At 38.3% G+C, this 26,599-nt stretch overlaps 1 protein-coding gene across 3 annotated transcripts in view; it reads left to right on the top strand.

The window, feature by feature from the left end:
* The window catches only part of NDUFS4 (NADH:ubiquinone oxidoreductase subunit S4), a 118,812-nt gene extending 92,556 nt beyond the window's left edge, over positions 1 to 26,256 (top strand). For 2 of the 3 annotated variants that reach the window (XM_061129806.1, XM_061129805.1), the window contains one exon: positions 26,034 to 26,256. In XM_061129806.1, the coding sequence (XP_060985789.1) occupies positions 26,034 to 26,046 (13 nt within the window). In that variant the 3' untranslated portion in view covers positions 26,047 to 26,256. Of the gene's footprint in view, positions 1 to 698; positions 816 to 26,033 lie in introns of all 3 variants that reach the window. The other variant, XM_061129804.1, reaches the window with a different exon arrangement.
* Positions 26,257 to 26,599: the final 343 nt, after the last annotated feature.

Here is a 26,599-nt window from a genome sequence, read left to right as displayed (position 1 = left end):
ATTTAAGTATTATATATTACCAAATTTCCAAATTACGTATTTGTTCTCAAAGTGATCATAATCTTTAAAATATTATTTTGATGTAACATTTACATTGCTGTTTTTAAAATTAAACTGTAATGTAGCTCATCAACAACAGTTCTGTTAATGTTTTTCATCTTTGTAGCCTACCATATTTCATGTCTGACACCTCAAATAGTCTATCATGTGAGTTTAATGACAGGAAGGCTAATTAAACTGTTAAACCTCTGACTACTTCCTGAGTGGGCACAAGGACTGTATGACTGTAGTTGCCATGTGAATTGCAGATATACAAACTAACCACTGCTACTCTTATTAATAAAATCAAGTGCCTTTCCGATCTGATTTCTACTCCCCACACCAGAATGAAAATTGAGGAGCATTACCAAAGTCAATAGACAGTATAATTTGAAAAAGCTTAGAGAATATTACCGTATAAATCTGTAAGCTAACTGTGGATCTGGGGACTTACCTGGTGATCGAATAGTTAAGATTTGGCGCTTTCACTGCCATGGCCCGGATTCCTTCTCTGGTTGGGGAACTGAGATCTCAGAACCATCTGGCGCAGCCAAGATAAAACAAAAAACAGAGAAAAACAGGGAATCAGGAATTCTTTCTTTTAAGTGCTTGCGTGCTGAGTTGCTTTAGTCGTGACCGTGTGGACTGTATCTTGTCAGGCTCCTCTGGGGGCTTCTCCAGGCAAGAAAACTGGAGTGGATTACCATGCTGCCCTCCAGGGGATCTTCCAAACCCAAGAATTGAACTCCCGTCTCTTTCATCTCCTGCATTGGCAGGTGGGTTCTTTACCACTAGCATCACCTGGGAAGCCCAAAGGACTTATAGAAGTATGGACAAGGTATAGGAAAACCACAGCACATAGTGGGGCAGTGAGATGGTGTTACCAAACCTGCAAGACCTGCTTGGGAAGGATCGTATGTTAGGATGAAGTATGACTTACAGGGAGAGAACAAACTGACCAGAAAACTGAGGTTATCTATTGTGCCCAGGCTTCTCGGTTCACGGGATTCTCCAGGCAAGCATACTGGAGTGAGTCACCATTTCCTTCTCCAGGGGATCCTCCCAACCCAGGGACCGAACTTACCTCCTGCATTGGCAGGTGAGTTTTTTTACTGTTGTGCCGCCTGAGAAGCCCTGACAGCCTTTAAGGCAGTAGGTATTCTGTTGCTCTGATTCACTGCTGTGTTTCCAGTTGTTGCTCAGCCGCTAAGTTGTGTCCAACTCTTTTTATTTCCAGTGCCTGACACAAAACCTATATAGTGGACACTGGCTATCTGGTGAAATTATTGCCTTCCTAAAATATTTTCCCTACTCAGGAATTTGAAGGCACTTTCATCTCCTAGGGAAGAGGTTATTTCTCATTCTTCACTTATTTAACATTTAGTATTATATATCTTGGCTCCTTGGTGGCCCAGTGGTTAAGAATTCACCTTCCAATGCAAGAGACACAAGTTCAATCCCTGTACAGTCAGTGATAACTTTGCAGCTCTACTAGTAAAAGTAAATAGTTGTAATAGAGACGATATGTCCCCCAAAGTCTAAAAATATTTTGTATTTGGCCATTTACAGTAAATATTTACTGACCTCTGGTCTAACCAATTATGTACTCCTTCAATACTTGTGACCCTTTCTCCTCTGACATTTTTGTTAATCTGAAATGTTCTTTATTCAAACACTTCAAAAGGCCTATGCTTAATATACTCCTCAGCTGATAATTCAAGTTCTTCACATATAAGCACTAACTTATCACTCAAATAGTAACCTGTCACTCAAATAGTAACCTAACTTTATCTTACTGTGCCTCAGCATTTCCTCCTGCCCTTATCTCTGCTTTAGTTTCTTCCTTCTGCAATCTCTTCCTCATTATGTTCCCTTTCTCCTCTTTTTCCCTGCCTACGAACTCCAGCCTACTTTTCAGAATACATTTTAAATGTTATCTCCTTTCTGATCACTTTTCTTATTTCCCTTTCCAATCTCCAAAAATAGATGTGCTCTCTCTTCCTTTTAGCTTCCACATTGATGTTTTCCTTTTTTATAACTCTTCTACCTGTGGTATTGTATTTTACTTTTTTTGTATTGCATTCAGTCATACATATGTTGAGCACCCTGTCATATGCCAACACTCCTGGCTTAGGTTCTGGGGATCATTATTTAAATAAGACGTAGTCCTCTTACTAAAACTATAATACTTTATTTGCTGAATTATAAGCACCTTCCTGGTGGCTCAGATGATAAAGAATCTGCGTGCAGTGCGGGAGACCCAACTTTGATCCCTGGCTGGGTAGGTAAGATGATCTGGAAAAAGGAATGGCTACCCAATCCAGTATTCTTGCCTGGAGAACCCCATCGATAGAGAAGCCTGGCAGGCTACAGTCCATGGGGTTGCGAAGAGTGCCAAATGATTGAGTGACTAACACTTTCATATTTTCACTTTCACCAGGGAAACCACCCAGTCATCTTAATCTTTTTATATGCTCAATAAAAATTGGTAAATTTGAACAGTAGATTTAGTGATGCTGTAAATTATTCTCCAGGTTATGTTTTAAACTCTTCCTTGCTGCTGCTGCTGCTAAGTCACTTCAGTCGTGTCCGACTCTGTGCGACCCCACAGATGGCAGCCCACCAGGCTTCGCCATCCCTGGGATTCTCCAGGCAAGAACACTGGAGTGGGTTGCCATTTCCTTCTCCAGTGCATGAAAGTGAAAAGTGAAAGTGAAGTCGCTCAGTCGTGTCTGACTCTTCGCGACGCCATGGACGGCAGCCTACCAGGCTCCTCCGTCCATGGGATTTTCCAGGCAAGAGTACTGGAGTGGGCTGCCATTGCCTTCTCCAAACTTCTCCTTAAATCATTTTAAATTTATTTGGCTACTTGTTTTTTCTTTTAGAAGAACTGTTAACTCCTATAAGACCAGTGTCAATCACATAGCTCCCAGCTGATAGGGCCCAAGTTTCTAGGTTCCAAGTCCAGTGTTTTTTCCCATGATACTACTGTGCTGCTGTAGATGTTATATCCGTCATCTCGATCTGCATGGTCCATTACGGTAGGCACAGATGGCCGTGCAGCACTTGAAATGTATTTAGTTAGAATTGGGGTATGCTGTTAAGTGTAAAATACACACTGGGTTTCTGAGACTTAGTGTTAAGAAAAAGAAGCATTAAATATCTCTAATACATTTTATATTGATTACATTTTAAAATGATAATATTTAAGATGTGTATTAGGCTAGGAATCTAAATGATTAAAGGCTTACTTTTTCGTTTTAGACATTTATGAAAATGTTGCTTCTAGATAATTAAAACTTGTCTGGTTCACATTATGTGTCTTTTGGGTAGCACTAATCTAGAATACTTCAAGCTATATAAGACATACATTACATACATATTCTAGATATATCATTTCTATATATTCTGTAGTGAATATAAGAAATAGGAAAACCTTACCTAACTTTGAAAAGTTACATTACTTGAGAAATGCAGAGAGTTCCTTGATAGTCCAGTGGTTAGGACTGTGCACATTCACTGCTGGGGCTCCAAGTCAGTTCCTGGTTGGGGAACTAAGATCCCACAAGCTGCGTTGCATGGCCAAAAAAAAATAAAAAGAAATTTTTAAAAAAAGAAATGCAAAAAAAAAAAAAAAGAAATGCAGTTCTGTTCTTCAGACACTTACCTAGGATCAAGGATAAGTGTAAATTTTTACATTACATACAATAATGAAATAAAATAGCTTAAAAATCTGTGTGTGTGCTTAGTCATTCAGTTGTGTCCGGCTCTTTGTGACCCCATGAACTGTAGCCCACCAGGCTTGTCTGCCCGTGGGGATTCTCCAGGCAAGCATGTTGGAGTGGATTGCCATGCCCTTCTCCAGGGGATCTTCCCAATTCAGGGATCATTGCAGGCAGGTTCTTTACCATCTGAACCAAACAGGGAAGCCCAAAAGATCTACATTACATCACAAAATCCCTATTTAACACTTATTTTCAATTTCTTAAATAAGGCACTATGTAAATCAATATCTTTACATAAGAATGCCCTCATGTCTGAGACTAAACGTTTTCTTCTTCCTGCTATTGATAATTTTGCTTCTGGTCTCTTCTCACCATACCTCACTTCCTGTGGAAGCCTGGTTCTATCACCTGCTGAGTGGGATAGAAGAAAGACTGAATGCTCTTCCTTGGCTTCTTTTTCCCCTGCTCACCTCTCACTTCTCTCTTGAGTAGCATACACTAAGTAAGTTATAAATACCCTTGTGTCTCTTTATCACCAGAGCCTCATCTTAAAGATCTCCCTTTGAACTCAGCATATATTCCAGGAGAACTCTTCAAAGATGCTTTGTCTTTTTATAAAGAAAGTTTATCTGAGGTTTTCTCAAATGTTGATGAACCTTTTTTCTTTGCATACAGGAAAGACCCACCTCTCACTGATGTGGCTTTTGTCTTTTCTTGTAGTGGGCTAGGATGCTTACATTTATATGCTAATGAAACTAGAAGTGGTTTTACCCCTTTCCCTTTTGATCTGATTTGAAACTTTGTGACTTCCCTTTGGTATGTCATTTTACCCCTTGTGTTTTTCTCATTGCTGTTAGCAGTAACAACTTACTAAAATTCTCCAATAGAGGAGGGTTTTCTTCAGGAGTAAACAGGATGACAGAGAATAAGCAGTGAAACTGCTATGGAGATGTAGTGGGGAGGAAAACCCAACTCTAAAGTTACAGACGGTGGAAGCACTGATTCAGGAAAATATAGAGATAATTGGGAGTTGCAAACCAGAACTTAGAATTGTCTCAGAAGTGGACACCATCATCAAGGTCTGGATTTCCACCTATCTTAAACCTTCTCATGAGGGTCTCAACCTTATATCCATCAATCTATTTTTTTTTTTTGAAAGATTACAAGTATTTTATTTTATTTTTTCCATTTATTTTTATTAGTTGGAGGCTAATTACTTTACAATATTCTAGTGGGTTTTGTCATACATTGACATGAATCAGCCATGGATTTACATGTATTCCCCATCCCGATGCCCCCTCCCACCTCCCTCTCTACCCGATCCCTCTGGGTCTTCCCAGTGCACCAGGCCCGAGCACTTGTCTCATGCCTCCAACCTGGGCTGGTGATCTGTTTCACCCTAGATAATATACATGTTTCAATGCTGTTCTCTTGAAACATCCCACCCTCGCCTTCTCCCACAGAGTACAAAATTCTGTTCTGTACATCTGTGTCTCTTTTTCGGTTTTGCGTATAGGGTTATCGTTACCATCTTTCTAAATTCCATATATATGTGTTAGTATGCTGTAATGTTCTTTATCTTTCTGGCTTACTTCACTCTGTATAATGGGCTCCAGTTTCATCCATCTCATTAGAACTGGTTCAAATGAATTCTTTTTAATGGCTGAGTAATATTCCATGGTGTATATGTACCACAGCTTCCTTATCCATTCGTCGGCTGATGGGCATCTAGGTTGCTTCCATGTCCTGGCCATTATAAACAGTGCTGCAATGAACATTGGGGTGCACGTGTCTCTTTCAGATCTGGTTTCCTCAGTGTGTATGCCCAGAAGTGGGATTGCTGGGTCATATGGCAGTTCTATTTCCAGTTTTTTAAGAAATCTCCACGCTGTTCTCCATAGTGGCTGTACTAGTTTGCATTCCCATCAACAGTGTAAGAGGGTTCCCTTTTCTCCACACCCTCTCCAGCATTTATTGCTTGTAGACTTTTGGATAGCAGCCATCCTGACTGGCATGTAATGGTACCTCATTGTGGTTTTGATTTGCATTTCTCTGATTGAGTGATGTTGAGCATCTTTTCATGTGTTTGTTAGCCATCTGTATGTCTTCTTTGGAGAAATGTCTGTTTAGTTCTTTGGCCCATTTTTTGATTGGGTCATTTATTTTTCTGGAATTGAGCTGCAGGAGTTGCTTGTATATTTTTTGAGATAAATCCTTTGTCTGTTTCTTCATTTGCTATTATTTTCTCCCAATCTGAGGGCTGTCTTTTTACCTTATTTATAGTTTCCTTCGTTGTGAAAAAGCTTTTAAGTTTCATTAGGTCCCATTTGTTTAGTTTTGCTTTCATTTCCAATATTCTGGGAGGTGGGTCATAGAGAATCCTGCTGTGATTCATGTTGGAGAGTGTTTTGCCTATGTTCCCCTCTAGGAGTTTTATAGTTTCTGGTCTTACATTTAGATCTGTAATCCATTTTGAGTTTATTTTTGTGTATGGTGTTAGAAAGTGTTCTAGTTTCATTCTTTTACAAGTGGTTGACCAACTTTCCCAGCACCACTTGTTAAAGAGGTTGTCTTTTTTCCATTGTATATCCTTGCCTCCTTTGTCAAAGATAAGGTGTCCATAGGTTCGTGGATTTATCTCTGGGCTTTCTATTCTGTTCCATTGATCTATATTTCTGTCTTTGTGCCAGTACCATACTGTCTTGATGACTGTGGCTTTGTAGTAGAGTCTGAAGTCAGGCAGGTTGATTCCTCCAGTTCCATTCTTCTTTCTCAAGATTACTTTGGCTATTCGAGGTTTTTTGTATTTCCATACAAATTGTGAAATTATTTGTTCTAGTTCTGTGAAAAATACCGTTGGTAGCTTGATAGGGATTGCACTGAATCTATAGATTGCTTTGGGTAGAATAGCCATTTTGACAATATTGATTCTTCCAATCCATGAACATGGTATGTTTCTCCGTCTGTTTGTGTCCTCTTTGATTTCTTTCATCAGTGTTTTATAGTTTTCTATGTATAGGTCTTTTGTTTCTTTAGGTAGATATACTCCTAAGTATTTTATTCTTTTTGTTGCAATGGTGAATGATATTGTTTCCTTAATTTCTCTTTCTGTTTTCTCCCTGTATAGGCATGCAAGGATTTCTGTGTGTTAATTTTATATCCTGCGACTTTACTATATTTGTTGATTAGCTCTAGTAATTTTCTGGTAGAGTCTTTAGGGTTTTCTATGTAGAGGATCATGTCATCTGCAAACAGTGAGAGTTTCACTTCTTCTTTTCCTATCTGGATTCCTTTTACTTCTTTTTCTGCTCTGATTGCTGTGGCCAGAACTTCCAACACTATGTTGAATAGTAGTGGTGAGAGTGGGCACCCTTGTCTTGTTCCTGATTTCAGGGGAAATGATTTCAGTTTTTCACCACTGAGGGTAATGCTTGCTGTGGGTTTGTCATATATAGCTTTTATTATGTTGAGGTATGTTCCTTTTATTCCTGCTTTCTGGAGAGTTTTAATCATAAATGGGTGTTGAATTTTGTCAAAGGCTTTCTCTGCATGTATTGAGATAATCATATGCTTTTTATCTTTCAATTTGTTAATGTGGTGTATTACATTGATTGATTTGCAGATATTAAAGAATCCTTGCATTCCTGGGATAAAGCCCACTTGGTCGTGGTGTATGATTTTTTTAATATGTTGTTGGATTCTGTTTGCTAGAATTTTGTTAAGGATTTTTGCATCTATGTTCATCAGTGATATTGGTCAGTAGTTTTCTTTTTTTGTGGCATCTTTGTCTGGTTTTGGAATTAGGGTGATGGTGGCCTCATAGAATGAGTTTGGAAGTTTACCTTCTGCAATTTTCTGGAAGAGTTTGAGTAAGATAGGTGTTAGCTCTTCTCTAAATTTTTGGTAGAATTCAGCTGTGAAGCCATCTGGTCCTGGGCTTTTGTTTGCTGGAAGATTTCTGATTACAGTTTCGATTTCCTTGCTTGTGATGGGTCTGTTAAGATCTCCTATTTCTTCCTGGTTCAGTTTTGGAAGGTTATACTTTTCTAAGAATTTGTCCATTTCATCCAAGTTGCCCATTTTATTGGCATACAGCTGCTGGTAGTAGTCTCTTATGATCCTTTGTATTTCAGTGTTGTCTGTTGTGATCTCTCCATTTTCATTTCTAATTTTGTTAATTTGGTTCCCTTTGTTTCTTAATGAGTCTTGCTAATGGTTTGTCAATTTGTTTATTTTTCAAAAAACCAGCTTTTAGCTTTGTTGATTTTTGCTATGGTCACTTTGGTTTCTTTTGCATTTATTTCTGCCCTAATTTTTAAGATTTCTTTCCTTCTACTAACCCTGGGGTTTTTCATTTCTTCCTTCTCTAGTTGCTTTAGGTGTAGAGTTAGGTTATTTATTTGACTTTTTTCTTGTTTCTTGAGGTAAGCCTGTAATGCTATGAACCTTCCCCTTAGCACTGCTTTTACAGGGTCCCATAGGTTTTGGGTTGTTGTGTTTTCATTTTCATTCATTTCTATGCATATTTTGATTTCTTTTTTGATTTCTTCTATGATTTTTTGGTTATTCAGAAGCGTGTTATTTAGCCTCCATATGTTTGAATTTTTAACAATTTTTTTTCCTGTAATTGAGATCTACTCTTACTGCACTGTGGTCAGAAAAGATGACTGGAATGATTTCAATTTTTATGAATTTACCAAGACTAGATTTATGGCCCTGGATGTGATCTATTCTGGAGAAGGTTCCGTGTGCACTTGAGAAAAAGGTGAAGTTGATTGTTTTGGGGTGAAATGTCCTATAGATATCAATTAGGTCTAGCTGGTCCATTGTGTCATTTAAAGTTTGTGTTTCCTTGTTAATTTTCTGTTTAGTTGATCTATCCATAGTTGTGAGTGGGGTATTAAAGTCTCCCACTATTATTGTGTTACTATTAATTTCCTCTTTCATATTCGTTAGCGTTTGCCTTACATATTGCGGTGCTCCTATGTTGGGTGCATATATATTTATAATTGTTATATCTTCTCCTTGGATTGATCCTTTGATCATTATGTAGTGTCCTTCTTTGTCTCTTTTCACAGCCTTTATTTGAAAGTCTATTTTATCTGATATGAGTATTGTGACTCCTGCTTTCTTTTGGTCTCCGTTTGCATGAAATATTTTTTTCCAGCCCTTCACTTTTAGTCTGTATGTGTCTGTTATTTTGAGGTGGGTCTCTTGTAGACAGCATATATAGGGGTCTTGTTTTTGTATCCATTCAGCCAGTCTTTGTCTTTTGGTTGGGGCATTCAACCCATTTACATTTAAGGTAATTATTGATAGGTGTGGTCCTGTTGCCATTTACTTTGTTGTTTTGGGTTCACGTTTATACAACCTTTCTGTGTTTCCTGTCTAGAGAAGATCCTTTAGCATTTGTTGAAGAGCTGGTTTGGTGGTGCTGAATTCTCTCAGCTTTTGCTTGTCTGTAAAGCTTTTGAATTCTCCTTCATATCTGAATGAGATCCTTGCTGGGTACAGTAATGTAGGTTGTAGGTTATTCTCTTTCATTACTTTCAGTATGTCCTGCCATTCCCTTCTGGCCTGGAGGGTTTCTATTGATAGATCAGCTGTTATCCTTATGGGAATCCCTTTGTGTGTTATTTGTTGTTTTTCCCTTGCTGCTTTTAATATTTGTTCTTTGTGTTTGATCTTTGTTAATTTGATTAACATGTGTCTTGGGGTGTTTCGCCTTGGGTTTATCCTGTTTGGGACTCTCTGGGTTTCTTGGACTTGGGTGGGTATTTCCTTCCCCATTTTAGGGAAGTTTTCAGCTATTATCTCCTTGAGTATTTTCTCATGGCCTTTCTTTTTGTCTTCTTCTTCTGGGACTCCTATGATTCGAATGTTGGGGCATTTCACATTGTCCCAGAGGTCCCTGAGGTTGTCCTCATTTCTTTTGATTCTTTTTTCCTCTCTGCTTCATTTATTTCCACCATTTTATCTTCTGCCTCACTTATCCTACCTTCTGTCTCCGTTATTCTACTTTTGGTTCCCTCCAGAGTGTTTTTGATCTCATTCTTTGCATTATTCATTTTTAATTGACTCTTTTTTATTTCTTCTAGGTCTTTATTAAACATTTCTTGCATCTTCTCAATCTTTGTCTCCAGGCTATTTATCTGTAACTCCATTTTGTTTTCAAGATTTTGGATCATTTTTATTATCATTATTCTAAATTCTTTTTCAGGTAGATTCCCTATCTCCTCCTCTTTTGTTTGACTTGGTGGGCATTTTTCATGTTCCTTTACCTGTTGGGTATTTCTCTGCCTTTTCATCATGTTTAGATTGCTGTGTCTGGAGTGGGCTTTCTGTATTCTGGAGGTCTGTGGTTCTTTTTTATTGTGGAGGATTTACCCAGTGGGTGGGGTTGGACGATTGGCTTGTCAAGGTTTCCTGGTTAGGGAAGCTCGCATCGGTGTTCTGGTGCGTGGAACTGGGTTTCTTTTCTCTGGTGTGTAATGGATTGCCCAGTAATGAGTTTTGAGATGGGTCTATGTGTTAGGTGTTACTTTGGGCAGCCTGTATGTTGATGCTCAGGGCTATGTACCTGCGTTGCTGGAGAATTTGCGTGATATGTCTTGCTCTGAAACTTAATGGCTCTTGGGTGGTGGTTGGTTTCAGTGTAGGCATGGAGGCTTTTGGATGGTCCCTTATTACTTAATGTTCCGTGTAGTGGAGTTTTCTGGTGTTCTCAGGTTTTGGGCTTAAGTCTCCTGCCTCTGGATTTCAGTTTTATTCGTCCAGTAGTCTCAAGACTTCTCCAACTATACAGCACTGATAATAAATCTTCTAGGTTAATGGTGAAAAGATTCTCCCCTGTTAGGGACACCCAGAGAGGTTCACAGAGTTATATGAAGAGGAGAGGGAGGAGGGAGATAGAGATGAGCAGGAGGAGAAAAAGGGGGACTCAAGAGGAGAGAGATCTACGCAGTTGTCTGTTCCCAGAGTGTTCTCCGTAGCCCAGTCACCTACAAAGATTCACAGAATTGGATTGGGAAGAGAACGGGAAAGGAGGAAATAGAGGTGTTCTGAGGTAGAAAACAGAGAGTCAAGATTGGGAGAGAGTAATCAACACACTCCTGAATAAAAATGGGAACGGAATACTGGATTCTTAAATGTCCAAAATTTATATCACATACTGAAAAACAAAGATTAAAAATCTAGAGTAGAGGTTAGACTCTTAAAAATACAATATTAAAAACAAAAACACAAAAAATTTTAGAAATATATGTGAAGTTCAGTTTAAAAATAGGGCTTCTTTTTTTTTTTTTGCAAGGTTATAGTGAAATGAAAATGAAAATTAAGGCATAGAAGAAGAGTAATAGAGGACTTTAAAAGAAAATAAGAGAAAAAGAAAAAAAAAGAAAAAAAATTTTTTTCCTAATTAAACATAAAAATATATGAAAATGAAAGTTAAGGAGTAATGGGGGAGTAATAGGGAATTTTAAAAGAAGATAAAAGAGAAAAAATATAAAAGAAAAAATATATATATATTTTTTTTTTTAATTAAAAAAAAAAAGGTAAAAATATATCTAGTAATTTCTCTGGAGCTGTTGCAGTCAGTGTGGGTTCGGTTCAGTTTCAGATAGCTCCTCGTTCCAGCTTACACTTCTCGATATCTATAGGCCCCTTGCGGTGTAGTCGGTGTTACCTACAGGGATTTTAATTTGTTGCACTGGTCCCTTCTGAAGCTGTTCCCTTTGTTTATTTGGCTTCTGTTTGCCAGTCTCTTCAGTGCCTCATTTCCGCCCTGACACAGGTGGGTGGAGGTGGTCTCTTGTTCAGGTTCGCTAGTTCCGTCGCGCTGCGGGAAGGGAGAGGCACTGCTTTCCCCGTCTACGCTGCTCAGTCTCCCGGCTGCTCTATATGGAGCGTGCCCTGCGTTGCATGCAGTTCCAGTTTGCGGGTACTCCACAAAAGCGCGGACTCGGTTGCGCCTGCGTTTTGTGCCTTCCCCGGCCCGAGCAGCTCAGGGAGCCAGGAGCTTGATGGGCGCACTCTCCCCAGGTGCGGTGCACCTTCTCCCCCTCCATGGCCCCAGCCTCAGTTTCCGCCCGCACCGGTTGGGTGCATGCGCCTTGTGTTTAGCCGTGACCCTCCCGGCAGATGTGGACAATCCAGAATCTCAGGAAGTCTTTGGTTAGAAACTGGAGGCCTGTTTGCAGTGTGGTAGGGGATGCCATCTTTGGGGCCAAGTTTGCCCCTTTCCCCTCCCCCCTGCCTCCTGCCTCTGGCGGAGCTGGGCCAGTCCACAGCTGGCTAGCTCTTCTGTGGACTTGCTCAGACCCTTTGTTCTGTGAACAGCCGGCAGTGTGTTCGGGCCGGTTAATTTTCTCTCTCTCTTTTGCTATCCCACAGTTTAAGTTGGTATCTCACAAAAGCTCCCTCTGATTGCCCTCAGGGCACTCAGGCCCGGTCCTTACCCTAAGCAATGCCGCCCACTTGCTGGTGGCGGATGCGGGTGTCTGGGGTACTTTTCTGCTGGGAGTTGCTTTTAGGCACGTAATCTGTGGGTTTTATTTTTCCTCCCAGTTAGGTTGCCCTCTGAGATTTAAAAACTTCCCCCAGACCCGCCACTGCGAGGGTTTCCTGGAGTTTGGAAACTTCCTCTATTAAGACTCCCTTCCCGGGATGGGTCTCCGTCCCTAGCTCTTTTGTCTCTCTTTTCATCTTTTATATTTTGTCCTACCTCCTTTCGAAGACAATGGGCTGCTTTTCTGGGCGCCTCATGTCCTCAGCTAGCGATCAGAAGTTGTTTTGTGAAGTTTGCTCTGCATTCAATTGTTCTTTCGATGAATTTGTAGGGGAGAAAGTGGTCTCCCCGTCCTATTCCTCTGCCATCTTGGCTCCTCCTCCCCATCTATCTATTAAAAAAGAACTTTCAGAAACTAAAATGAACAAAGACAAATTTCAAAGCAAAAGTATGTCATGACTTAATATATATAAAATTCTTAAAGAATTTATTTTACTCTGTAGGGGAGCAGAATTTTCCACCACAAAATGTTTCTTTGGCATATTAATTAAGCTGATTTTTTTTTTTTTTCCTAAGAAACTGCAGACTTGGGGAAAACTCAAAACAAAGTAGGAGTTTCCCTTTTGTGAGAAGCATCTACATACTTAAGGGAAATTTTCATTTGTAAGGGTATCTCTGGAAGTACCTGAAAGAGGATGACCTTATCTCTAGAAACTCTTATCAACTGAAAAGGAAGTGACTTAAATCTGCCTAATAATCTCACCCTTGTTTACTGTTCTTTTCCTGGTAATCTCACAGAATTTACTCCCTATCGTCAGTGTTCTCTTTTGTTTTTAGCTGAGGATAATATTGGATACTATTTCAGATGAGGGCTTTGGCAATTTTGGTGAATTACTTAGTTCTCCTGGGTCTCTCTCATGTATTTGGAGGAGGCAAAAATCAAAATCAGCCTCTTGGTGAAAGTGAAAGAGGACAGTGAAAAAGTTGGCTTAAAACTCAACCTTCAAAAAATGAAGATCATGGCATTCAGTCCCATCACGTCATGGCATATAGACAGGGAAACAATGGAAACACTGACTTTATTTTCTTGGGCTCCAAAATCACTGCAGATGGTGACTGCAGCCAAACTATGACCAAACTAGACAGCATATTAAAAAGCAGAGACATTACTTTGCCAACAAAGGTCTGTGTAGTCAAAGCTATGGTTTTTCCAGTAGACTTGTGTGGATGTGAGAGTTGGACCATAAAGAAAGCAGAGCACCAAAGAATTGATGCTTCTGAACTGTGGTGTTGGAGAAAACTCTTGAGAGTCCCTTGGACTACAGGGAGACCCAACCAGTCCATCCTAAAGGAAATCAGTCCTGAATATTCATTGTAAGGACTGATGCTGAAGCTGAAACTCCAATACTTTGGCCACCTGATGCAAAGAACTGACTCATTGGAAAAGACCCTGATGCTGGGAAAGATTGAGGGCAGGAGGAGAAGGGGATGACAGAGGATGAGATGGTTGGATGGCATCACTGACTCAATGGACATGAGTTTGAGCAAGCTCCGGGAGTTGGTGGTGGACAGGGAAGCCTGGCGTGCTGCAGCCACTGGGGTTGCAAAGAGTCAGAGACGACTGACCGACTGAACTGAACATGTATAACATTAGGTAAATTTCAAAAATGAAATATGATTAGGAGTTCATAACAATAATAATGCAACTTAAAGACATTCCAACAAGTGTTACAAAATATCTGTACTCAACTTGTTAATAAGCCTATTTTCAAAGAAGATAGCAAATGTTCACCTAATTTATAAAAATAAACATACTCTTTACAGAGGAAAAAAAATCTTACAGTAATCCTGAGACATAATATACTGTGAATATACCAAACATATGTAAGAATATACCCCAAAAAATCAAGTTAAAAGATTCTGTTTTCTAGGGTAGGTCCTGTATGTATATATATTAATAAATCTTCATAGATGTGTAATATGAATTTCTAGTTGACATATACTGCCCTAGAAGATACAAGATACAAACTAAAGAACTAAAGATGCAACCAAGTTAATATTTTTTAAAATAACTGAAATTCTGAAAGATAAACTATACTATTTTCTGATATCAGGCACCAGAGCTGAGATAAATAAAACCTATCAAACAGTGAAGGTATTGACAAATCTCTAAGCTTAGCATATAGCTTGTAATTTGAGAAATATTATTAACATTTTATCCAAACAAAATAAACTCAGGATGGTTAAGCATCTATTCCAAATTGGCTGCTCTTCCCATGTAGCTCATCAGTTGTAACACATCAAATAAATCTATTTCTAGCACTTATTTTTACAAAGTTGAAAGAATATATCTTTAAGATTTCCCAGAGGGCCTGTGGAATATCACAAAGACAGTTTTAGGTGCACAGATACTCTGTTTTATTTTACATTTAAGATTTGATTTGGAGGAGGCAAAAATCAAAATTTTTTAAAAGATTTGAACATTTAGGAAAGAATAGGATCAGAAGTGGCTGATAAACAGTATTTGACTGCTCAGCTTGGTGATACAACATACAAACTAAAGTTCTTTAGCCTAACTAAAGAACTTGAGCTCTTAGATAAGTTATCAAATACTTAAAGTCAATATAAAGCATATAAAGTTATTCTGCTTAGCCACAGAATCTTTGTAGTCTAGGCAAATTAGATGGAAAGTAGAACCCTTCTTATTGTAGGTAAAGGCAATAAACAGTAACGTAATGAAACAAGCCCATCAAAATGGAACAAACTTTGGTAAGATTTTAACACATTTCATAGCTTCTTAGATGATGCTGTTAAAGTGGTGCACTCAATATGCCAGCAAATTTGGAAAACTCAGCAGTGGCAATAGAACTGGGAAAGGTCAGTTTTCATTCCAATCCCAACAAAGGGCAGTGCCAAAGAATCTTCAAACTACTGCACAATTGCCCTCGTTTCACATGCTAGCAAAGTAATGCTCAAAATCCTTCAAGCTAGGCTTCTATAGTACATAACTGAGAACTTCCAGATGTACAAGCTGGATTTAGAAAAGGCAGAGGAACCAAAAAACAAATTGCCAGCATCCATCCCATCATAGAAAAAGCAAAAGAATTCCAGAAAAACATCTGCTTAATTGACTATGCTAAAGCCTTGTGTGGATCACAACAAACTATGGAAAATTCTTCAAGAGATGGGAACACCAAACCACCTTAACCTTCCTCCTGTGAAACCTGTATGCAGGTCAACGAGCAACAGACTGGACATGGAACAATGGACTGGTTCCAAATTGGGAAAGGAGTACATCAAGGCTGTATATTGTCACCCTGCTTATTTAACTTATATGCAGAGTACATCACGCAGAATGCCAGGCTGGATGAAGCACAAGTTGTCAAGATTGCAAGGAGAATTATCAGTAACCTCAGATATGCCGATGATACCACCGTTATGGCAGAAAGTGAAGAAGAAGTAAAGAGCCTCTTGATGAAGGTGAAAGAGGAGAGTTTAAAAGCTGGCTTAAAACTCAATATTCGAAACACTAAGAGCATGGCATCCGGTCCCATGACTTCATGGCAAATAGATGGAACAATGGAAACAGTGACAGACTTTATTTTCTTGGTCTCCAAAATCACTGTGGACAATGACTGCAGCCATGAAATTAAAAGACCTTTGCTCCTTCAAAGAAAAGCAGTGACAGACCTTGACAGCGTATTAAAAAGCAGAGACATTACTTTGCCGACAAAGGTCTATATAGTCCTAGCTATGGTTTTTCCAGGAGCCATGTATCGGATGTGAGAGCTAGACAGTAAAAAAGGCTAAGGACTGAAGATGGCTTTCCAATTGTGGTGCTAGAGAAGACCCTTGAGACACCCTTGGATGGCAAGTAGATCAAACCAGTCACTCCTAAAGGAAATCAACCCTAAATTGGAAGGACTGATGCTGAAACTCCAATACTTTGGCCACCTGATGTGAAGAGCTGACTCATTGGAAAAGACCCTGCTCTTTGGAAAGATTGAAGGCAGGAGAAGGAAGGGATGACAGAGGATGAAATGGTTGGATGGCTTCACCAACTCTATGGACATGAGCTTGAACAAACTCCGGGAGATGGTGAAGTATTGGGGAGCCTGGCATGTTGCAGTCCTTGAGTCGCAAAGAGTCGGACACAACTGAGTGACTTTGAACAACAGCAACATATCTTTTCAGACTTATTTTCCAGATACACTGTAATCTAAGGCACATAAAGTTTCCTTTTTATAAATCTTACATAACTTTCTGTACCCATTCAGGTTTTGTCCTTCACCATTCCCTTTCTCATTCTGGAATAGACTTTTTACTTTAGAACTATTCTCTTTTCCCCTTCTTCTGAGTATGCTAAGTCGCTTCAGTCATGTTCAACTCTTTGTGACCCTATTGACTATAGCCCACCAGGCTCCTCTGTCCATGGGATTTCTCAGGCATGAATACTGGAGTGGGTTGCCATGCCCTCCTCCAGGGGATCTTCTGGACCTAGGGATCGAACTGACAACTTTTATGTCTCCTGCATTGGCAGGCGAGTTCTTTACCACTATCACCACCTTTAGTAAACCAAAAACACAACTCATTACTTTGTATACAAGGTTACACCCCTTTTCCACCATCACTCCCAATAGTGTTTCATTTATGTACATTATATCTTTTGGCCAAAGTTACTTTGATTTCATTGAAAAAGTAGAGATGAAAACTGTTACACACCAGCATTTTAGTAAACTGGCAAAGTTCATAAATATACAAAACAAAACTTGCCACAACTGTGTGTAGTCTTTATAGTCCAGCTTATCTAAATGGCAAAAATGAACATGTCCATTAACAGACCCAAAGATGCAGCCTCCCTGTAGCATTAAAAAAAAAGAAGCAAAAGTAAGTTTGAATTTTTGCTTAGTAATCAATGGTTCAGTATTTTATTGTAAAAATTTTTTAGGTATTAAGTATCCATTAATACCATTTAGGGTTTTAAGTTACCTAAAGATCATGGAAATTAATTTTCAAGGTGACATATTACAAAATGTAATTAGTATTGAAATAAAATTGTCAAAACAGGGAATCATTGTGGATAAACAAAAATTTGCATCTTGCAGGACTATAAAACATTAAACAGAAGTAATGTTAGCTCATTTGATCAGAAAACATACTAATTTAGAAGGAACATGGCCATGTAGAATAAAAATCTATGCTTGTGTTTTAACACTGATAAATTAGAGAAAACGTAATTGTTTTTGTTAAAAAAAAATTAAATTTTCCATTTGCCAAACATTTACCTATACTACCTGAATTTAAATTCTTAAATGTTTGTTAGATCCTATAAGAATACTTTTTAAATTTAGCATATTCAAAGTATTAGAAACTCCATTTTCCTGTTTTAGGAATATTCCACTTATACAAGCATGTATTTTCTCTGTAAGAGAATCAAAACAGAACCCATTCAAAGTATTTTATAATCTAATTCATTAATTATACTTGGATGTAGAAAAAGCATTACCTATACACAGAAGGAGCAGTAAATGCATTTCTGAATTAATAGGTGTGTAGACAGACAGAATTGTCACAGTGGTAAAGAATCTGCGTGCTTGTGTAGCAAACACAAGCTATGCGAGTTTTATCTTTGGGTCGGGAAGATCCCCTGGAGTAGGGCATGGCAACCCACTCCACTATTTCTTGCCTGCAAAATCCCATGGACAGAGGATCCTGGTGGGCCAGAGTCTCTGGGGTCACAGTAAGTCGGATTTGACTGAGCATACATGCAAACAGACAGGAACTTATTTCACTTCTACAATTTAAGTCATGGGTTACTGGTCACAGAATTGTAACATTCACTGGCCCATATCATACTAAAGAGCTGTTTTCTACTCAGGAAGTACTTCATTAGACCTTAAATACAGAAAAAGACAAACCAGATTTTCTGTCTTTTTTCCTCTGAGAATGGATTTCTAAAACCATTAATCCATTTTAAAAGAATCTTAAATGATCAGACCTTTAAAAATCAATTCCCCAGATTGGTGGAGAACAAAATTGAAATTTGATAAACAAGAGATTCAGCAACGTTCTGACATTCAGAAGCCAAGAAAAGATAATCTTGGGCTTAAAATAACATAAACCATTTCTGGTAAAGAAGTTTTCCTGACTTTGGTTGCTGAACCTATTAGCCATCTCAGTAGCACCTCCAAAATTATTAAAAGAACATCCTGAAAAAGATAAGATCATGACTTAATATAGATATAAATAAACACATATTGAAGAATTTATTTTACTAAAGAAACAAGGGACCCATGCTGGTGTTATAACCAGTTCAAAGGAAAAGTCAGCCCAAAATTATATAAAGTGAAAGAATGTTGAGATGAATTGCAAATTGGAGACAAACAGGTTTTTCTGAGGCCTGGGGAGTCACCAGGCAGGACAGAATTTCAATACCCCTCAAGTACAGTTGATTCTCATTACTCATGGTAGTTATGTTCTGTAAAGTCACCAAAAACACTAAACTAGTGAATACTGAAAAAATTGCTCCTAGGGAAAAAGATTCCTGTGGGCCTCTGATCACAAAATTTTGTCAGCTGATCAATACATCATCTTGTTTTTTATGTGTGTTTCTGTTTAAATTAATGTATATTGTTGATTCATGAACATTGAACTTCATGGCCAGCAGTGTTATGGATGATGCTTATCTAACCCAAGTTGGCATATCACAGCCTTCTTGAACTAGGAACACTAAACAGTACTAAATCGCTCCTCTTGGGGGTCACTTCAAACAGTGAAATTACCAACAAAAGGCCAAAAAATGAAAACAATGTGCTGTTAATAGACTACAAAAAGGACACTTGTTTGCAGTGTGAGAGCTGAAACAAGAAGGCATAGCATTACCTTGTTTGACCTCAGCTGGAGCATGTGTGCTGGTGACTCAGAATTCACGGCTTTGTGCGTGTCGTGGATGACCATGGAAGCATCACCCACAGGCACCGTTGCAGCCCCCAAAGAGTCTGAAAGAGATGCCAGCTTCAGAGTTCCTAGGTCAGAGGAACCCTTGGAGAATTTTGGATTTATAAATGAATTTTAGTGAGTAGGCGAATCACAAATACAGGATCAGCAAATAAGATTATTTTGTGCATACAACTTTTGGAATTGCAAAATAACTCAAAGAAAACAAACAGAGCTATGATCTGGTGTTCTGTAAATACTGCATAGTCTCTATTGAAGCAGAAAATTTTTTTTCTACATAACTGTCTTCCCAATCCCCAGTCCTGGTACTGCCTGTTTTTTGGCTGGGGAAATGTTCAACTTGACTATTAAGGAGACAGACATGAATTCCTTAGATTCCCAGTCAGAAGTCTGAAATAATTTTTCTCATAGTGTTATATATACATGGCGGCTTAGAAAGCTTCTACTATATTATGGGTTACATAGGATTGTGGAAATCCCTATGCACAGACCACACCCAGCTCAATTATGTCAAAATCTCAGTGATTTTTGGATCTCTACCATTGCTGTATAGTTTCGTTTTCTAGAAAAATGTGTTCTAAATTTCTATGACTAATTTTCAATTGTACTTTTGAAACACAAACCAGTTTGTTTTGTGGCAAATTCTGAATAATGTGCAGGTGTGGCAGGTATAGGGTGTTACTAATCCATTTTACATAATTTTCATGGAAAGAATTGTTTTGCCAATGTTTCCAAAATACACCTACCCTCCATAATGTTTTCTATAAGATGATATATTTTTTAATTATTCTGATCTGAACCTCTCCTATCTCCCAAAACAAAATACATGAGAATTTCAAATAGAAGTACTTTTTAAAAATGAATGCTTATAAAGCTACTTTTCTTTGTCATTACCTTCCCTCCTTAAAATATAACTTGTGTTTATGCTGTGTTTTCACCTAGACATATTGTGAGCACATAGCCTGGTGAGGAATCTTGAAACTTTGCAAGTGCTAACAAACATCAGTGTGGCCTCCCAAAGCCTTTGCTATCCTTAGCAGTGCCTGCCAGTTATGTCAGTCTGTGCCAAATTATGTGGTCGTTCTTGCTTTGTACATAAATGCACAGTAGGAAAAATCATTAAACCATTCACTTCTGAGTATTATCAGAGCTTGCCGTTAGGTTACTGGAGGGGACAGACCTTTAACAGGACTTGAACCAAGGTTACTAAAGGTAACATATTTCACAAACAGTAAAATTACCGATGAATGTTTCTCTGTATTTCAGCATTACTGAACATAAGTGAAATGGTTCTGAATTTAAATGAATGGGATTTTCTTTTATCTCATACAATACTTGGAATTCATAAATTATTGGGATCTAGTTTTGTTCAGGGGCTTTTGTTTTTGTATTTTAGTATTATTTGAAGAGATTACACCAGACATTCGTGTTATAGGAAGTAGAATATCCCAGCCACAATCTGGAGAACAGCAAAATAAATGGGTGAATTTCTGAAAAAGAAATTGAGCATGGGATATTACAGATCACATTTTAACTTTATTGGCACATTTGCCAGAGGTATTTCTCTGATACTAGGGCTTAAAATTCAAAATATCTTTGTGAAAGCATTCCAATGTGTGAAACAGCCAAGGGAGTCAGCTTCTCATCATGTAGGTGCCAGTGGTTGGATTTGTGGCTAATCCATGCCATATGGCTGCTCTCCTCAGTGGGAAGTGACGGCAGCCCTAGGAGCTTTACCCCATCCCTGGGGCAGCTGCCTTGGACTCAGTTGCTTTGATCATCTTCTGTTGCACAGCTGGGAGGAACATGGGCTGGTTTTCAGTGTCGCAGAAGAACAACACATGAAACCATTGTCATAGACTACACCTTGATTTTATACAAGCATTCTTCAGAGGATGTGTTTTTCACTTTCCTAATCTCATTCAAAAGCTCTCAAGTTGGAGTTATTTCTTTAAAAAAAAAACAAACAACTTTCAGGCTGAAAAAGAAATTCCTATGGAAATTTAAACATTTCACAAATAGGATTGCATTCTTAAATGTCTGTGTTTTATTCCCTGCAAGTTATATTATCTGTCTTTTTAAGAAGTTTCAAATAGGATATAAAAGATGAGTACAATTCATGTAACATGCTCATTAAGTACAAATGTTTGATGTCCTTTCAAGTACTATTACTCTAACAATCATTTTGTCTTTTTAGCTAAAGCTCACCGCTTCTTCCAATAGCCTTTATATTGCCACAATATCACAAAAAATGTGGGGGAGACTGTGGTAGGAGGATTTTAGTGGGACCAGTAAATTTGTTCATCCAGGCACTATAGGTAAACACTTTGGAGCAGGATGATTGGAAATGTGGTCAGATTCTTAACAGGGTTCCAGAAAAGAGCAAATTTTCATTGTAACATCCGTCCTATATAGTAGAAAATTTTGCTAAAAATCCAAAGGGAGATTTATGTAGACTCTGACTTGAGTTTTAGTCTCTATTATGAATTGTTATTAGACTTCCTTATACCCTTCTTTGCTTTTACTTAATCAGAGAAACACAGGTGCATGTCTAGTTTTGGGAACACAGTTGTTTTCCACAGAAAAATGTGAGGGAAAGAAACTTTCCCCCCATACGTCCTTAAAATCTTGGATGGCTGTGGTAAATTAATGCAGAGATGGATACTATTAGCAAATGCAGGTTTCTTCTATGTGTGTTTTTGTTTGTTTTCACAGGGTGTTTTGCCCATCCACATTCCAATCCCTATAATGATACTTCTATTTATTGTTGTTATCACCATCAACAGCAGCTATAATCTGGCTCACAATTCCCAAGTCAGTTCACTCCTTAGTTACCAGGAGAAAACTCAAGCCAGTTGTTCTTTTATGTGTACAAAACCCCAGTCTTCTCACATTGCAGTGACCCCGACAACATTTTTAGACTTTCACAGACAGAAGAGATAATAGAGCTAATGTCTGCATTCTGATGCAGTTTAAAAAACTGCTTTTTCTCCCTTGTGATTGAAAGATTAACTGTGTAAATGAGTGATTACCAGGTATGTGTGTGTTATAATAGCAATTCCTAAATATTTCTCATTTCTTCTTCAGTTCCTCTTACGATGTCTTTCTTGTCTGGAGAGTTTGGGGTGGGAGGCTGAGGGGAAGGGAAGATAAGTTATCCACCCATCATTTGGCAATAAAAGTTTACAGAGGTCTCAGGTAACTTACCAGTAACCATTGTAGCCAGACATAGAATTGACACTAGAAACCATTTACCTGCTTCATAACTAGGGGAGGAACGTATGGAGGGATTCTTAAAACAGTCTTTTCAACTCATTTACAAAAATAAACAGGAAAAATGGTTAGGAAATCACACAGATTGAAAGGACGTGGGTGAAATAGATTTTTTTTAATGCAGTTACCGGACTTTTTTAAAAATAAATGCAGTTTTATTATGATGTGGTTATGTGCATAGACTTAACCTGAGTTAAAATCCAAGTTTTGCCACTTATTAACAATGTGGCTTTAGGCTGCTTATCTCCTCTATTTTTCCTTATAATTAGATATAAAATAAGGATATTTATAATGCCTAACCCATAAACCAAGAAACCTATGAGCTTAATTTTAAAACTCATTGCAATTACATTTAAAGCACTTAGCACAGGAACTAGAACGTGGAATACCAGGCACATTCTCGGCTGGAGGTCTTTGTACTTGTGTTCTCTGCCTGCAAGCTCTCTTTCCAGACATCCACATGACTAACTCTGACCTTTACATCTTCACTCAAATGTGATCTTCTCAGATGCAAGATGCCCCGTCTGCCCTCTCTAAGTGTGTGTGTGTGTGTGTGTGTGTGTGTGTGTGTTTAGTTGGATGTTTTACTATGTGTGGGTGCCTGGTCGTTTCAGTCATGTCTGACTCTGCGACCCTATGGACTATAGGTTGCCAGGCTCCTCTGTCCGTGGGATTCTCCAGGCAAGAATACTAGAGTGGATCTAGAATACTAGATTGCCATGACCTCCTCCACGTGATCTTCCCAAGTCAGGGATGGAACTCACATCTCTTATGTCTCCTGCATTGGAAGGCAGGTTCTTTACCACTAGCGCCACCTGGGAAGCCCTGTTTTACTATAACAACACCTAATATACTATTCATTTACTAGTTAACTTCTCCTTCCCATAAATACTTGAAGAAACTTGGGGATTTTTTGTTTACCGCTTCACCTCTGGTTTCCATAGAGTTCCTGACACAGAGAAAGTAATTGATAATATTTATTAAATGTATAACAAATGTACAGTAAATAGTTATATCTGCTTTATTAAATATTTTTTATAATTATCAGCACCATTTGCTGATTAATGTAGAAAATGCTTGAGGAGTTTATAGTGTAAAAATTATACTCAGTTCATAATATTAGTTTGCTTATCAAAACCTCTTTCTGTAGACCAACTTATACCTAACTATATTCAAAGCATCATAAATTTAAAACTAATGGGTTACAATGTGACAGAAATTTTATTTACATTAATACTTTTGAAGTTAAGTAAGTAAAGTATAGAAAGTAAGCTGCTAATAAGTTGAAAATCAAACTTGAGGGAGAAATAATAGCTTTAACATTTATCAAGAGCTTACTATAATCCACAAGAACAATATAGTGTACTTAAGGCACAGGCTCCAGAATTAGGCTGTGTGTATTCAGATTCTGCTTGTGCCCTTCCCCAGCTGAGAGACCTTGCGCTAGGTAGTTCCCTAGTCATTCTGGGCCACAGTTTCCTCATTTATATAAAGGAACTCATATGGATTCACATAAAGGTTTTAGAAAAATGCTTGTCTCATAGAACTTAAATACCAGGTGCTAAGCACTTTAATAAATTAGTTTGTTTAATCCTCATGACAACCTATAAAGGAGATACTATTCTTACGCTCTTTAGTAAATTTTTTGAAATTCAAATAACTACTTGTTAATATCTTATAATAAGTTCAGGGTCTGTGGAAGGTATTTTAAGACATTTGTTTCATTTTCTTTCCTCCTCCATTTCCTTATAGCAAATGGGCTTTCTTCAAAGAGTTCCAGCAGTGGAGTTATTGTTTTCCCTTTTTGAACACTGAAATAGGCACACTAGCAGTATACTTTGATTTGAGTTTCTTAAGTTTCACTTTTATGGCAAAGTTGAATTCTAACTAAGAAGCTTGTTGAAACGTAAGCTTTGTGGTTGCAAATACTATACTCACCTAGAGGCGCTAGAATTCATGACAACTCCTAAGATCAAGAAAGTTACTTAATTAGACTATGATTTTCAGTTTGGACATTTTATATATGACTACATGATTCAGCCATGAATCAAATGTCTCAAGATGAGTTATTTGAAGAAAGTTCTGGGAGAGAAGAATGATAAATTACAGGGATGGAAAATGGATCTAATGAAGAAAAGTGAGTTATATAGATAGGTTGCTTGGACTGGGGAATAGAAGGATGATGTAATTATATTTTCAAGGAGGAGTGTTTATTTAGTTTATAGAATACGGTATACTTCTGCTTTAAGTATAGTTCTTCAAAGATATGGAGGAAAACCCAAGGCAGAAAGTATAGACATATATGGGGCTTCCCAGATGGCACTAGTAGTAAAGAACCCACCTGCTAATACAGGAGATATAAGAGATGTTTGATCCCTGGGTCAGGAAGATTCCGTGGAGGAGGGCATGGCAACCCACTGCAGTATTCTTGCCTGGAGAATCCCATGGAAGGAGGAGCCTGGCGGGCTGCAGTCCACGGGGTCACAAAGCGTTGTATATGACTGAAGCCACTGAGCATAGCATAGACATATATAAATCCAGTTTTCAAAATTGTAAAACACTGAGAAGGACTTTGCAGAGAAGGTATGACTCTCAGAAGAGAATGAACAGATTATACTAGAGTAGGGCTTCCCAGGTGGCTCAGTGGTAAAGAATCCACCTACCAGTGCAGGAGATGCATGTTCGATCCCTGGGTCAGGTAGATACCCTGGAGAAGGAAATGGCAGCCCACTCCAGTATTCTCACCTGGTAAGTCCCAAGACAAAGGAGCCTGGCAGACTACGGTACATGGGGTCACTGAGAGTTGGACACAAGTTAGGGACTAAGCAGAAACAACTCAAATTTCTATGCATAACAGTCTCCTAGAATCAATTAAGTGCAGATTCCCAGGTCCCCTCAGGAGCTGATCCAGTGGACCTCCGGTCAGGCCTAAGAATTTGTATTGTTACCAGATACTTAAATGGGATTCTAATGTTGACAGCCCTTGAAACAAATGTTGAAAAACTTCTTGAGTTTAATCAGTAGCCTATCATAGTCCAGGGAGCTGACCAAGTAATCTCTTATGGTCTCTTCCAACTCTGATTTATATAGTTGTGTACATGTTTTTCTATAATCACTTCAAGTGAGCTCCAAACTGTCTTCAAGGCACCGGCTCTTAGAAAGCATGAGATGGGTTGTGTGGTTCAGTGCTCCTCATTTCAGTTACTGAAGTCACATATTAAACCACAGGAGGAATGTGAATTTTTACATAAGATATAACCATCGATGTTTGAACAATATTCAGCAGACAGAAATTAAGTCATGGCTTGCACCTTTAAGATATGGTAAATCATCTTCAGGCAATAGTTAAGACCCTCTTGTCACATAGGATTAGAAAGGAACACATTACTAAGTATTTATACTTAAGATGTGTTGACACATACTCCTGATATATGAACATTAAATTTATGAAAGTTAGCCTCTGCTTGCTGTGTTCTTCAGGGATCCTCTTTTAATTGTGTTCTTGTGGGTTTATTATTGTCTTTGTTTTCTAGGATGGAGCTATGACGTTGAGGAGAGAAAGGTTCCGAAACCTAAGTCCAAGTCTTATGGCGCAAACTTTTCTTGGAATAAAAGAACAAGAGTATCCACAAAATAGGTTGGCACGGACTGTATCTCTGTGCTTGACTGTGAATAAAGTCAGCTGTGCAGTATTTATAGTCTGTGTATAATACACCTCTTAATCTCCTAATAAATTTGACCTTTAAACTACAGAAACATTTTTGTGGTGTCTATTTTAAATGTTTTTTGATGTCCCAAATTAAACATGTTATAATTTCCTTTACAGGTGATCATACCTCTAGGAAATTTCAGCACTTAAAAAATCTATTAAAAGAAATGTTTGAAATCAGCTGCAACATTGAAGTTTTACACTTGTTTTTTATGGCCATCCTCAAGTTCATAGTGTTTATAAACTGACAGCCATCATTATCAAAATACTGTCTCAAATTTTCCTGTTATCATAGGTAAAGAAATTCATGATTACGTTGCAGACTGATAAACCTAAGCCCAAATCTCCTTATTATTGAAATTTGCTTCTTTATTTAGAACTATTTCTCTA

This window comes from Dama dama, chromosome 25 (genome assembly GCF_033118175.1).
Source record: "Dama dama isolate Ldn47 chromosome 25, ASM3311817v1, whole genome shotgun sequence".
Classification (NCBI taxonomy): domain Eukaryota; kingdom Metazoa; phylum Chordata; class Mammalia; order Artiodactyla; family Cervidae; genus Dama; species Dama dama.
This window is presented reverse-complemented; position numbering and strand designations above follow the sequence as displayed.